This window comes from Onychomys torridus, chromosome 13, assembly GCF_903995425.1.
Source record: "Onychomys torridus chromosome 13, mOncTor1.1, whole genome shotgun sequence".
Lineage (NCBI taxonomy): Eukaryota > Metazoa > Chordata > Mammalia > Rodentia > Cricetidae > Onychomys > Onychomys torridus.
In genome coordinates, this window is record NC_050455.1 from 20783244 (window position 1) to 20798072 (window position 14829).

At 36.6% G+C, this 14829-nt stretch overlaps 1 protein-coding gene across 2 annotated transcripts in view; it reads right to left on the minus strand.

Annotated features, from left to right (window-relative positions):
* The window catches only part of Rit2 (Ras like without CAAX 2), a 317425-nt gene that overhangs the window by 218506 nt on the left and 84090 nt on the right, over positions 1 to 14829 (minus strand). Inside the window, exon 3 of one of the 2 annotated variants that reach the window (XM_036204820.1) lies at positions 3205 to 3275. In XM_036204820.1, the coding sequence (XP_036060713.1) occupies positions 3205 to 3275 (71 nt within the window). Of the gene's footprint in view, positions 1 to 3204; positions 3279 to 14829 lie in introns of both variants that reach the window. The other variant, XM_036204819.1, reaches the window with a different exon arrangement.

Sequence of the window (14829 nt, forward strand, 5' to 3'; positions counted from 1 at the left end):
TTGGAATCAGAAGATAACTTGCAGGAAGCAGTTTTCTTTCCACCATAAGGGTTCTTCTGTACTTTTGCCTGATGAGCCATCTCACTGACCCAGCCCACTATCATTCGAAGACCTATACATGACACACATCCTATCTAACCACAGGAGAAAGAAATGTGGCAAGGAGAGGCCAGAAGGAATATAAACAAGCAAACCTAGTTTCTTTACCTCCGTTTAACTTCTACCCTCTTTGTGACCAAGCATTTTGGCACAGCTGTCCATTTGTCAACAAGTCTAAGCTTAAGAATTCAGTGTTTCCCTGAATATGCAGATCTGTCTTCATTCCGTGGGGCTTTTATGTACATAATAGCAGGGTTAATTAAATATGTTAAAGCTCTCTGGTTATTCTGTGTATCCTGTCATAGTGTCCTCCATAAGACTTGCAACAGGTGGAAAAGGAATTATCCTTTTTTCTCTTCTATTGACATGAACACAAAAAAGGCTGGATGTGGCCTTTAATGTTTCCTCTAAGAGGACAGCCTCTTCTCTTGTTTGTATGCCATGATACTTGAATTCCAAGTGATAACATTAACAACAGCTTTTCTATCTCTCTTCTAGGTTTATTGTACAATTAATGAATTTCCACAAATATGGAAATTAATGTTATAAAAAAAATCAAACAATGCATCATTATTAAAATACTTCAGTAGTGTTCTCACATGTCCCCTGCAGGGATATAATTTCTGTTAAATCAGCTGCAAAGACCACCTCCTGTGTAAGCAGGTTTGATAATAGTGTAAAAGCTAACGTATCACCATCTGCTTACCTTTATGTATTTCTGACTATGTTTGGCTACAGTTAATACCTGGCTTGACAAGTACATGTGGTGTATAGATTTAACACCCTTATCTATTACATTGTGTACCCCCAGGTTTCTCAGTATTATCACAAAGTTTCAGATTTATGTTTCATTGCTCAACACTTTGTCTACAGATTGGTACTATTCTCTATCTCCATCTATACTGAGCAAAACATACTCCATTAATATGTTGTTCTGATCAGCCACATAATAGCAGCACCTAACAAAGCATGAAGCAATAATGTTATGATTTTCTAGTTTACAAGTCTGTGTAGCAATGGGAACAGATCTTTGTGAAGCCAGATCTGATTGACACTGCTCATAGGTTTAAGTCTACTCCCTGGTTACCTCTTTTCTGTAGATCAGAGGCCATCTAAAATTTGCTCTTCTCTTGGGGAAATAGCAGACCACCCCTACAAACTCCACAGATGAACTGATCCTCCAATAAAACAGTATCATCTATGAGGATATAACCAAATCTATGATCAGCGGAGAAGAGAAACAACCTTTTTGTTCAACAAATGAAGAGTTTGCATTCTATAAAACGTATTTTTAATGAAATTTTTAGTTATGTCATGTTGGTTTATCAAAATAACTATTTCAGTGGTTGAAGATTATAGTTAAAAATGTCTCATTTCTTTATTTAGCCTACTCTATTTTTCTCAAATTAGGCTTTCATTTCTCCTGGAAATTAGTATATTTTGTCCTACATGACAATGTCCTTTAGAATAATTGAGATAAATTTCCATTTTAATGTCCCCAAAGTCTTTAGAAATTTCTCCATTAGTTCATTGTCCAAAGTCCCTAGAAATAAATGAGTTTGTTAGCATACAATTCATAATACCGAAATTGATTGTCAATTCTAGTGAATTACTCACTATCAACACCCTAATTTCTTCAGTCATTAATAAATAGTTACACAAAAGAGATGAAAAAATAAACTTGTTTATTTATTTATTTATTTATTTATTTATTTATTTATTTATTTATTTATTTTTGGTGCTGGGATCAAACCTAGCTCTATAACTCCTACATTTAAGTTTTAAATCTTTAAGTTCAAAAACAATAATAGAAGGAAAACAATTGTGTCCATAATAGAGTTTAAACCCTAATAATTTCTGTTGTAACCCAGAATTTTTAAAATTTTATAATGTTCTCTTTAAATTTGGCTCACCATTTGGCCTTAACATTAAAATTAGAATTTTAAAGATGTTTGCTTTTTTTTTACTACTACAGAATGTCATTTTTTTTTTTCAGCTAAAATTGCTTTGAAATGAAATCTTTCCTCTGATGTTGTTACAAGGATTACTTAATTTTCCCTTTTGCATATGTGTGTCGGGGGAAGCATGGGTCACTTGCACTGAAGACAAATGGACTACCACTGAGTCCTGCTTCACTCTGTATCTCTTCCTTCTCGATACAGTGAGCCTTGCTTCTACTTAATATGCCACTGATGGCTGCTGCGTGTTCCAGCACAAGCAAATGTATTTCCATTCATTGTGATTTCCGGTTTGTTTATATAAATACAAGTACATATTATGCACATTGATTTTTTTACCTAATTTTTCAGTTTTTTTAACTTTTGTATGTCACATCACATTAAAAATTTCTTTGTAGTCTTCCCTCATTACTCTGCTTATTTTCAATTTTTATGGATTGCACTTGGCACTTAATACACAGGTTTATTTTCACAATCATCTGAAGAGTGTGAAGTTAAACAAAGCATCCACCCTCCTACACAGCAAGAACTTTGACATGCATATCTGTGATGTATTTCTTCACACTTTTTTCTTATAATTATTCTTGAATACTTTTATTCTATTTAATTGGTTCATTTTTTTATTTTTTGAGAATTACATACATTAGGGCACTGTATTTACATAATTTTCACTCCTCTCTCTCTCCTGCTTCTAAATATAATTTCTACATTTGTGTAAGAATAATAAGCTGTTTTCTTAACTTTATAATTTCATTGCCGATGCAGTATTGGAATGTGCAAATTAATACTTACCACTACCAAGGGGAATTTTAAATATGACTTACCTTTTCAAATCAATTCTTTTTCATCTTTAATCTTCTATTGATATTGCAAATTTATTCTCCTGTTTGAAGTGTTAAACCTATCTATTTTATGGTTAGTGTGCACAAAGTTGAACATGAAATTATCTGAGATTGGTTACATCTATTAAACATATCATCTAAACAACAATAAAGGAAAATTAGCCATGAATCTGAGAGAGCGTTGGGGAAGGCTATATGGGAGGAGCTGAAAGGAGGAAAGGGGAAATGATGTAATTATATTGTACTTTCAAAAATAGAACAAGCATTATTTAAAAACATATAAAACAAAAACAAACATGGTCTACCTGGCCGGCGGTGTCCAAGATGTCTAAGTAAGCAGGCTCGTTGTCAATCCTCACCTGGGTTTTGTAAGCATCTTCTGAAAAACATAGGAAAAAGTTTCGGTTATGTGTTTTCCACAGAAAAGCCATGGTTGGATTTGAAATTTTGAAAAAAAAAGATGCTCTATCTAAGTTATTGATACATTATTTAAATAATGTATGAAGAAAGCAAAGAATATAATAGGGTTGATAGTGAAATCTATAACTGTCTTAAAAGTAATGCTGGTTGTGGTGACATACAGAGGCAGGTGGGTCTCTGTGAGTTTGAGTCCTGTCTGACCTATGTCAGGAGTGACAGGCCAGCCAGAGCTAGGGAGATGCTCGGTGATTAAGAGCATTTGTCCTTCTAGAAGACCTACATTCTTTTTTCCAGCACCCTCATGATAGCGCATACCAATCTGTAACTACAATTCCAGGGGATCTGATGCCCTCTTCTGACCTCTATAAGCACCAGGCACACATATGGTGCACATACATGCAAGCAAAACATTCTACACATAAAAATAAAATAAATATTATCTAACCAAATAAACAAAAAGCAAAGCCACATGGAAAAGCATCATGGCACAGGATTTGGCAATTAATTCTTGCATGTTGCCATAAGCACAGGCCACAAAATTATAAAAGCCTTTGCACTTCTGATATTTACACCTGAAGAGATCACTTTGATATTTCCTTAGAGAAGGAAGGCAGAAAAGCACCACATTTCCAGTACAGGAAATACTGAGTATGTATGTCTATGGATCGTTCAGTAAAGATAACTAACATGTTTGCCTGGTTCTGAAGCCCTGGGCAGGCCTCTGAAAGTCTTTCTTTGTTTACACCCATGATTGTTCTTATGACGGTTAACCCACCACTACACATTGTAGGCTAGTCAAGTGTTAACAGTGGGTTAATGTCTTCTGTCAGTCCTGAACCTTGAGTTCATGGATTCCCCAAATTTTAGTATGCCTTGTTCACTCTCTATATTGGAAAGAAGGCACTAACAGATCCATTGTCAAAAATCATGTAAAATGGATTCTTTTTAAATATCTTTATTAAGAAAATAGTAATGATCAACCATAGGAGATTTTTTTTCTGATCTGCAGTTCTGGGAACCTCTCACAAACTTATAAGCCTGTTTGCTCGGGTAGATGGGAAGACATGTATGCACATGTACACACATGTGATGTGCAAAGACATAGAAGAATACAGACAGAACGACAGAACCCAAAGCACCATCAATATTGCACAATCATAGAAATTTTCAGTTTTTTAAACTATTCCTTTTTTTTCAGCCACTGGTTTCGCTTTAAAAAGAGATTACCTGCGGGATCACTGGGTTTTTTTGTTTGTTTGTTTTTAATTTGGAGGGTACATAGGGTTATTTCTTCTAACAGAGAAATAGTTACTCTGAGTGAGGATCACAAGTGAGCCCCAGACTGACTACATGCTTGTTCATTTAAACTTGAAGGCCTGGGAAGCAGCCTGCAGAGGTTGGGGTGCTGAGTAACCAAGGCTGGGGAGCTCTGTGTGACCATCTGATGCTATGACAAGCCAGCACCTGGGACACACATTAAACAGAAGCCTCTTTTGAGATCAAAAAAACCTCTTCAGAAAGAATAGATGTGAACCAGCTGGATACTAAAGTCAGACCGTAGAGCCAAGACTTTTCTCTGTTTTTTTCAGACATACCCATCCGTGTATACATTCTAGTATGGGAAATCTGGGTCACCTTTCTGGCCTGAATAGAAGCTAATCCCTTTCATTTCCTCTCCATAAACAACCTTTTTTTTTTCCAGTTCCCATTCATCCACTCCCTTTGAGGCTACCCATGCAGAAACGGACTGTCAGAAACACTCTATTGAATGCATATAATCACTTTCCTGAATTTCAACCATCTGCCTATAGAGCCTACCCTGAAGTGAGCTCATTTATCTTCCCCAGCAAAAGGCTAAATGTACACAAAGCCCCTTCAGAAATAAATGATCACAGCCACATGCTACACTTTTTAAACAGAAAAGCACAATAGGACTGCATTCATGGAGGCACCTACCATCTTAAAATTCATCTCAAAATGCTGGTATTTAACATGAGACTAGAGTATCTGTTCTTCACTCCACTTCTACAGTGAAATTTTATAAACTAAAACAGTAAGAGCTTATATGAAAGCTTTTAATCTATCACATTATATGTATCCTGTGTTGGTCAGCCTTGTTTGTAAGGGTAAAAAAAAAAACTGTACATAAAAAGCAAGACATCTTCCATAGTTCAACAGAGGAGCACATGCAATAGTATATCAGAAACAAAGAAGCGTGACTGACATTCAAGGCACACTATGCTGAGAATTTTTAGCCAAATTATATGAAACTTAAATCATATTTGCTATTTCTGTTTGTACATATTATAAATGCATATTTACCAAGCAGAATATCATACAGGATTAACAGGAAATATTTTCAATAATCATCAAATATATTTTTGGCTAGTTTAAAATGCATGCAGCATTCTGGAAAATAGACCTTTTAATTCTTTCCCAGAAAAATGAATATTTATTTAAGTAATTTAAAAATATTTTAGTTGTAAATATTGAAGCCACTTAAAGCCATAAAATAAGTCATTGAGAAGTTATTATTGAATTTTTGCTACATGATTTTAACATATTATAATACTTGAATAATTCTTTCATGATTTATTGCTCAAACCAAATATATTGTTGGTAATATTGCACTGAAACTGTTTTTCTTCTATACCTTTGAGCCTGTATATGTCTCCAAGATAGCAATTGTTGAACCAATATTTCCAAAAGGCAATAAATAATACAAAGACTCAACAAAAGTATTTTGGGGCCTTTCTTGGAGGAATTCTTACATAAATCTTGTCTGTTGTACATATAAGGGCATTTGTGTACATGTGCATATATTGTGCACATACACATATGTGTATGTATATGTATATATGTATGTATGTATAGCAGAAGTACTTGGAAATGGACAGTACTAACTCTTCTGTCTTAATTAAACCCAGAAGATACAACATGGATAAAAATTTGCATTTTCATCAATTTGCTCATCAACAATGAATCCAGGGCACATCTGAGTATATAGTGTGCACTCCGTACTCTGATGGGCACAAAGTCTACAAAGTTGAGAAGTCATCTGTTGTGTTTACTCCCTTGGATTTTACAATTTGAGGGGAATGCATAAAACGAATCAGGCAATCACACTGTATCTTGATAAGCATTCTATCTCAAACTCTTAGGAGTAAATTTATTTAGCCAGAAAGCAATGAGCGAGCACTCCTAGGATTCACTGTTGAGCTCTGTTAGTCCTCAGAGGCTTCATACAGAAAACAGAGAAGACTGACGTCTCAGGAGGAGATAAAATTATTTAAACTCTGATGTAACCCCCCTCATAAGCATAAATATTCAGTGGAATATCCAGAATATTTAAGGTTATTGGCTGTAAAAGGGTTTTGAAAGCAAGCTCAGTTTCGTTTATAGAATGAATCTGGACAAAAATGGAAAACCCTTCTTCACACTGAAGAGGCTGAGGCAGTAGTGTCATGAAGGTCTGAACCCTGGGCTCTCACAGCAACTAGGAGGCACTTTGGATTGTTTTCCCAGGTTGTAACAGTGAGGATGGAACCTAGTTTATTTAGATCTATGAGGACTGTATTTGAAGTGTATATCAGTTAAAATGTTTTCCTAAACTGAAAGATGGGTTCTTATGGGGGAAGTTGGCAACACCCAGCTCTACCTGCTGCTAGCATGATGATGTCCTGCTGATGATAAGAAAAGTCAGATGCCAAAATAGTAGACTGCCACATACCCGAGGATCTGCCAACAGCCTTCAGTAGATGGCAGGTTTGACATCATGCCTCTGTCCTGGCTCTGTGTTTGACACTAACATCTAGCTCCATGTGCTAGCACAGTCCACTGAGACTTAAGGACTCTGCCAGGAAACAGGAATATGCAGAAGTCTACTAGTGGGTAATATCATTCTGAGCCAAGTCTTCTCTCATCAAAGCCAAGATGAAACTATTAATCTTTGCAAAAGCTGTCTTTCAGAGGTTCTATCAGACAGAATAAGCTTAAATACAGATTATTTCTTCATAATTTTTTCATAGAAACAAAGATCAATTTTATAGTCAGTATCAAAGACCTGCAGACTCTTCACCTTGATCTGATGCACACACATGGTTACAAAATTCCTGAAAATGAGATTGAAAGCAATGTTGTGGTATAAGCTATGTAAAACAACAAAGGTTCATATTCAGAACACAAAAAGCACTTAGACAAACCTCTAAAAAGAAGAAAACTTCCCCAGGGAAAACTAGGCAAGACATTGAGTGATCTATTTTCTTTGTTAAGGTAGGGACTGATGTGGGATGTTCTGTATGTCAAATGTGTTGCTCTGATTGGTTAGTAAATAAAACACTGATTGGCCAGTAGCCAGGCAGAAAGTATAGGCAGAACAAGCAGAGAAGAGAATTCGGGGAAGTGAAAGGCTGAAGCAGGGAGACACTGCCAGCTGCCACCATGACAAGCAAGATGTAAGGTACCAGTAAGCCACAAGCCACATGGCAAAGTATAGATTAATAGAAATGGGTTAATTTAAGATAGAAGAAGTAGATAACAAGAAGCCTTCCATGGCCATATAGTTTATAAGTAAAATAAGTGTCTGAGTGATATTTTATAAGTGGGTTGTGGGGCTGCAGGGGCTTGGCAAGAGATGGAGAAAAAAACTCTAGCTACAGGGGACTGTTGTACTTGTGGACATTTGTACATGTGTTTATTTTCTATCATGATTCATATTATAATAGTATAGACATCATAACATTTTTTATTCATTATATTATTTAATTCTTTTTTTGCATCATCATTGTTACCTCCCTTACTCAAAAAAAGTCAGTTATATAATTTGCCAAATTAACAAAATTTGTAAATGTAGAATTTATATATAATATAGAATTTACATATAGAAAATATATATAATGTATTTGTATACATATGAATTGAGAAGTCATATATAAGAATTTACAAGATATAGATATATCATACTATATAAAGAAAGTTATTATTTATTCATCATATTTTTGTCCAGTTTCTCTGCCAGTTCAATTTCACGTACTGATAATTTCTTCATATTTATTATTTGTACTAAGTGATTTTTCTGACAGTGCTAATGAATATGGTCTGTGGGGTGTAGTGGGTAGCCATTCCAGCCTTGGCCAGGAAGTTCCAACCCCCATTGAGGCTTCAGTAATGGTCACACCTACAAGGCAGGGCTGGGAGAGGATGCTAAAGACCCAGAATAAAGAGGAGAGGCTTCTCTTGATTCCAGGACCTGGGACGCTGGAGGCAGACCTAGCAGAGTTCTCCAGAGAACACTGCCAGACTGTGCCATACCTTTGCCAGACCCTACAACCTATCCCTTCATTTGTAAGTTCCCCACAACATAAACCTCCCTTTTAACTGTGTGGAGTGGCCTTAATAATTTCACCAATATCTGGGATAGAATATGGAATGATTTCAAAGATCCTTTATGTCCCCAAATATTTTTCCACTGGTGTGGCATGATCCCCCAAAGTCCATCCTGGTGCTTAATTCCTTCTAAGATAAGCAACTTAATTCCCTCTAAGGTAAGCAATTTCAAGTTCCAATAAAGTTACCAGCAAGGTAAAATATTAATACATTATTAACCATAAACACTTTATCCTAAGATTACCTTTGCACAAGATTAGCTGTCAGGAGAGCAAGTAGAAAGCATCCTGAGGCAGTGATCAACAGGGGTGAGAGAAGTAGATGGGAAAGGCCAGAAGTCACTGCAAACAGCCTTGGAAGCAGAAGCAGGAGAGTAGTCAGGGACTAAAAAAGGAGCAGGGGGCACATGATCACCAAGACCTGAGAGGGTTCAGTGTGGGAGAAACATCCTAAAGAACAGTGTTCATGGGGGTGGGGGTGGAGGTCATTCATTTCCTTCTAGTTTTTTTTCTCAAACTGATGAGAAAATATCAAGTGATTTAATATGCCAGTGCCTAGCAGAGTTACAGCAATTGAACAACCATGTATACACACCAAAACTAAGTTTAGCACAGAGGAACACAATGTAAGTAATTTCATACTTGCCTTCTGTGAAGTTTGATCATTCTTAAATTATTAGATCCTCTAAGGGGTGCAAAAATGAAATTTCTACAGATAGAAGAATGATTTATTTTATTGATTTTATGTTTGTTTCTTGAACAATATGCCAAATCAATGCTTAAAAACATTTCCAGAAAGGCAGATTTTTTTTGGAAGATATTGTTGAAATGCAAATCTTAGTTTAATCCAGAGCTGGATTGGTAATCTACATTTTAATAAACTGTCAGGCTGTACAAACTGGTCCAGAAGCATTCTATGATAGACATTGAGATGTTCACGATATGCAAACAAGCCAAAAACATAGAGAATAAGTGGTACAAGTACAAGCTGAAACTAAAGACCCAAATGTAGGGGCCCACAGAGGCTTCCTAGTAAGTCCTTATTCAAGGTCAGAAAGTCTGAGCTTGCTTTACCCAGCAGAGCTGCATAATGGGATGATTTGGCCAAAGGTGTGGTTACCAGGTATTTGGAAGGGTTGTGCTGTATGTTGTGCTTTTATCCTGAAGGGGGGGGGGGTGTCTTTTGCCACTCCCCATGGTAGTGTATAAAAGCCCCATTAGAATAAAACTCAAGCTGGCTGGGTATTGACCCAAGGCCCTCCCAAAGCTATACTGTGTCAATGTCTTTCTCATTGTCTCCATGTACATTTCTTTTTTGTTGTTGTTTTGTTTTGTTTTTTTGGAGCTGAGGATCGAACCCAGGGCCTTGTGCTTGCTAGGCAAACACTCTATCACTGAGGTAAATCCCCAACCCTCCATGTATATTTCTATCTAATATTTCCTCATTCCTCTCTCCTTCCTCCAAAAACCCTTCGACAGGCCAGAGCTGGTCTCCTATAACCAAGAACTTAGGCTTGTATGCAAAACCAGCTATGAGGGTAGAGAATAAGAATCTAGAAAAACAAGTGTGCTCCACCTTCAATAGTAAGCAAGGACTCGGAATCCATTGTGCATTGCAAACAGGGCAAACAAAACCTTAAAAGGGATCGAGGAAATAATTCGCAGGTCTTTCTGTTAATGAGCAAATTATTTTATTGTAGCTTCTTATTAGAAGAATGAACTCAGTGCCTAGTATCTTCTAAGAAAATGTACTACTGAGATTACCAACAGACTTTCTTTAAAAATGTTTTGAGACAGGGGACTATTAAGATAAACATACTAATCACTGTGTAGATTAGGCAGAAACTCAAATTTGCAGTTCTTCTGCTTCTTCTGCCCAAGTAGGTGAGATTATAGGCATCAACCAACACTCCTGATGCTAAACACTCGTATAGAAATGTAAGATTGGTTTGAAGTAGTTGTTAGTCGCCTTTGTGTCACTGTGGGAAATGGCTGATATAAACAATTTACAATGAGGCAAGCTTTATTTTGACCATGGTTTCAGAGGTTTCAGGGGATGGACACCTGGCACCACACATCTGGACAGAATGTCATGACACCAGAAATGATGGTCAGAGAAGCAGCTACTCCTTATGGCAGAATAGAACCAGGCACTACAGAAACAACTAATGGGGACTATATCTAACCTTCAAAGTCATACACAGCCCAGTAACCTCCTTCCTCCAGCTAGTCCCCACCCTGTAAAGTTTCCAGAACCTCCCAGATTTGTACCATTACCTGGGAATCAAGTATTCAATACATGAGCCAGTGAAAAGCACTTCATATTCTCACCACAAGAAAGAAATTTGCAAAATTGAATGAGTGACAGCTCTATCACTATGAATCTGGGTCTTTTGGCCAAGCTCTGTAGATGAAAAGGCTTTTTATAACTGGAGAAGATAAACATATCATTTTCTTTTCATGACCCATTTTCAACTATCAAGAAAAGATAATTTATAATTTCCTATGAAGGAAACTTTGCTGTTTGCTAAATTTGGGACGTTCTTCATTTTTAACTTTTGTCCCTTAAATCTAACACAGTTTTAAATGTAATTATACTATAGGCACTAAATAATAGAAAAACAATGTGCTTTGCTACTTTGATCAATTCATATTAACTTGATATTCAAAATTTAGGTACATATGTTTTTGAAATGCCAACACTCATAATGACATAGGTTGTTTAGACTGTAAAAGCAGAAGTTTCTTTTACCTTAAACTTCATTTTACATTCATATCCATACACATACATACTACCTACCAGTGAGAAAATCAGAGGATGTAGATTTTAGAAAATGAGAGAACTAAATGGTTACTTATTAGTGTGTATGATCATACACTGGCAGTTAAAGATCATGTTTCTATGATCATAGGGCAGAAGAGTGTTTATATTGGAAAATCTGTCAATTTGTCCAAGTTTTTAAGTTCCAAAACCAGTTACAACTCCAGCCATTATTAAGTACAGAAACAGATCAGGAAATAGCACTTGGGTCACAGCGTATTGGGAATCTTGCCTTGTTATTAGGTGATTTGAGTTTCTACCATTCTTCAGAGAAGATTCACAGAAGACACAAAGGCAATGTATCTAGGAAAAGTAAATTATTTTTTAAAAAAAGCAATGTGGAATTCTGACAATTTCTAGAAATACTACATTTCCTGGACTTCTTATTTTCTCTTTTAGTTGGAGAATCATATTGAGAACTGGAAGATAGAACTAACATTTGTAAAGAGAGAATGAAATCCCAGGATATGCAGTTAGACTTGAGGTCTCTTTCAATGGACTGAAAAACTATTTTGTATGATTAATGGTGTTTTATGAATACAAGAAATGCATGATGGCATTTGAATCACAACTATGCAGGGAAAGGACATTAGATAGGGGTTTGACTTGTAATCCCAGCTGACAAACGGAGAAATACAACATGACAGCAAAAATGATTGATAGGTTTACTAAGTGTTTGAATGGCTTCCTCCACTATGATAAATTACAGATTGTTGTCAGAATGGTGAAAGTCTTCTAGATTATTCTCCCATTTGCTATGCTGTGTTTACCATTTTATTAATGATCTTAAGAAGTTTAAAATAATACTCATATGGGAAGATGTGTAAGACTTGAGGATGATAATGATGGCTTACAGTTTACAATCAGAATTGAAAAGGGTTTTTGACAATATTGGCAATGGGTACTTTGTTGCAGAACACTCAGTGGAGACCAATATAATTTTCTAACTTTATTTTCTTTTTAATTCCAGAGGACGTGAGATTGAGTTGAATTAAAGATAGCAGTTTTGATAAAACATATGGGGGATAAGATTTTTCAACTTGAGTCAATGAAGTACAGCATTTACAAAGCCTTAAGGATTGGGTTAGAAAGATGCCAAACCCCATCTCTTGTTTTGCAGCATTGGAGACACAGCCTTTCCTGCTCAGCCTGTAGATGGCATGTTCTGATTTCCAAAGGGGAAGAAACTCTGAGTCTCATAATGGTAGTGATGGACTCAAGGGACGTATGTTGAGTATGGATTTGAGGGAGAGATTAAGAGATCTCATTCAGTAGACATTTAATATCTTCTCACTCTTAAGGGTTCCTGTGTAAACAAGAATTAAGCCCTATCCCCCACCCTATGACACTAAAGGAGATGGAAGAAAACAATCAAATTATTCAATCTTGGGTAAAACTTCTAGAAATATATTTTAGTTCAGTGTAAAAGGGAGCAAAAGCTGTGTTCATAAGGCACTTACAATGAGTAGAATCAACTTTTAGAAAGGAAAACGGTACAGACATACACGGTCTGCAGATGTGGCAAAGAAGGGTCCAACATAGATATCTCTTAAAATTTATCCAACTTTGTTAGGAGGGGTTATAGAAATAGGTATATGAAACATGGGAAAGATAACAGTAGAATGACTGATGAATAGAACCTGGTGATTAAAATGTCCTGTTCCATAGGAGCACATAAGATTTGATCGGCAGATGGTCGAACACCCTAACTGTCATGATAGAACTCTCATCCAGTGACTGGTGGAAGCAGATGCAGAGATCCATGGCCAAAGCCCAGGTGAAGCTCCAGGAGTCCAATCAGCAACAGAGAGGAGGGATTCTATGAGCAAGAGATACTGAGACCATGATTGGAAAAAAGCACAGGGACAAATAGCCAAACTAGCAGAAACACATGAACTGTGAACCAATAGCTGAGGAGCCCCCATGGAACTGGACCAGGCCCTATGGTTAGGAGGCCCCTAGGCAGTGGGACCAGGACCTGTCCTTGATGCATGAGATGGCTTTTTGGAACCTAGGGCCTATACTGGATACTTTGTTCAGCCTTGGTGCAGGGAGGAGAGGACTGGACCTGCCTTAGCTGAATCTACCAGGCTGGGCTGACTCCCCATGGGAGATCTTGCCTTGTAGGAGATGGGAATGAAGGGTGGATTGGGGGGAAGGCTGGGGGTGGGAGGAGGGAGGGGACAGGGGAATTCGTGGCTGATATGTAAAATTAAATTCATTATAAAATAAAAATATTTATAAAAAAGATTTGATCGGAAGGCACAAAAGTTTAGTTTTTCTTATTTTTAACTTTATTTTCCTTATTGCCTCATCACACAATACCATCTCACTATATATTTAAAAGTCTTTTATCATAGAGCTGTACATTAACTAACATAACCTTGAGCATTTTTTTCAAGTTCTAGTTTGGGCATAGCACAATTAATGAGATAAAATGATTCATTTCTTTGTTAGTGGATATGTCTATGTAGTAAGTAACACAAATTCAAAATTTCAAGACATGGAAATAGTTCAAAAACTGTCCTCTACTGGAAGATAGTTAAAAATATCTAGATATTGGTGTTTCATTTATGATCCCCATAGCTGGGTCTATGTAAAAGCTAGACAAGAGCAGTCAGTCAGACACAATCTCTACTAAGGCAGCCCTGTATGGGTCAACTCACTGAAACAATCAAAGAGTGTCTGTGCCATTTCAATTCTTTTCCTTGAGTAGGAATTATGATCTATTTTGACATCTGTGGCTGACACAATAATTCTGCCTGCCCCCATCACATAGGGACTGTGCTTTAATCCATAGGGCCTATGAATGCATTATATCTTGTTACAAGAGAAATTGAGGCCGCAGACAGACTTAAGATGAAAATAGAGATTATCCTAGATTCTAAACTGTGCCCATTCAATCACCAGGGACTTCCAAAAGCAAGTGGAAGTTGGAAAAGAAAATATTAAAAAGATGTGATTAGGTAAACAAATCTAGTGATATATCAAATGGGCGATGGTATAATAGGGGCTTTAAGCAAGAAATTCAGACAGCCTCCCTGATGAGCTATCCCTTCAAATGTCTGCAAAAAGGGACACAAGCCTTCTGGTTTCTCAATCTCAGTGCCATGAAGCCCATGCTGTGCTCAGATCTCCAGAAATATGTACAAATAAATATATTTTCCTTTATGTTGGAGATTATAATAAAATTACAAGATTTCTCCCTTCCCTTTGCTTCCTCAGCATGCTCCAATATAGTCTTTCTTGATCTTTTTCTAACTCATGGCCTCATTTTTCATTAATTACTCTTGCATGCACATATT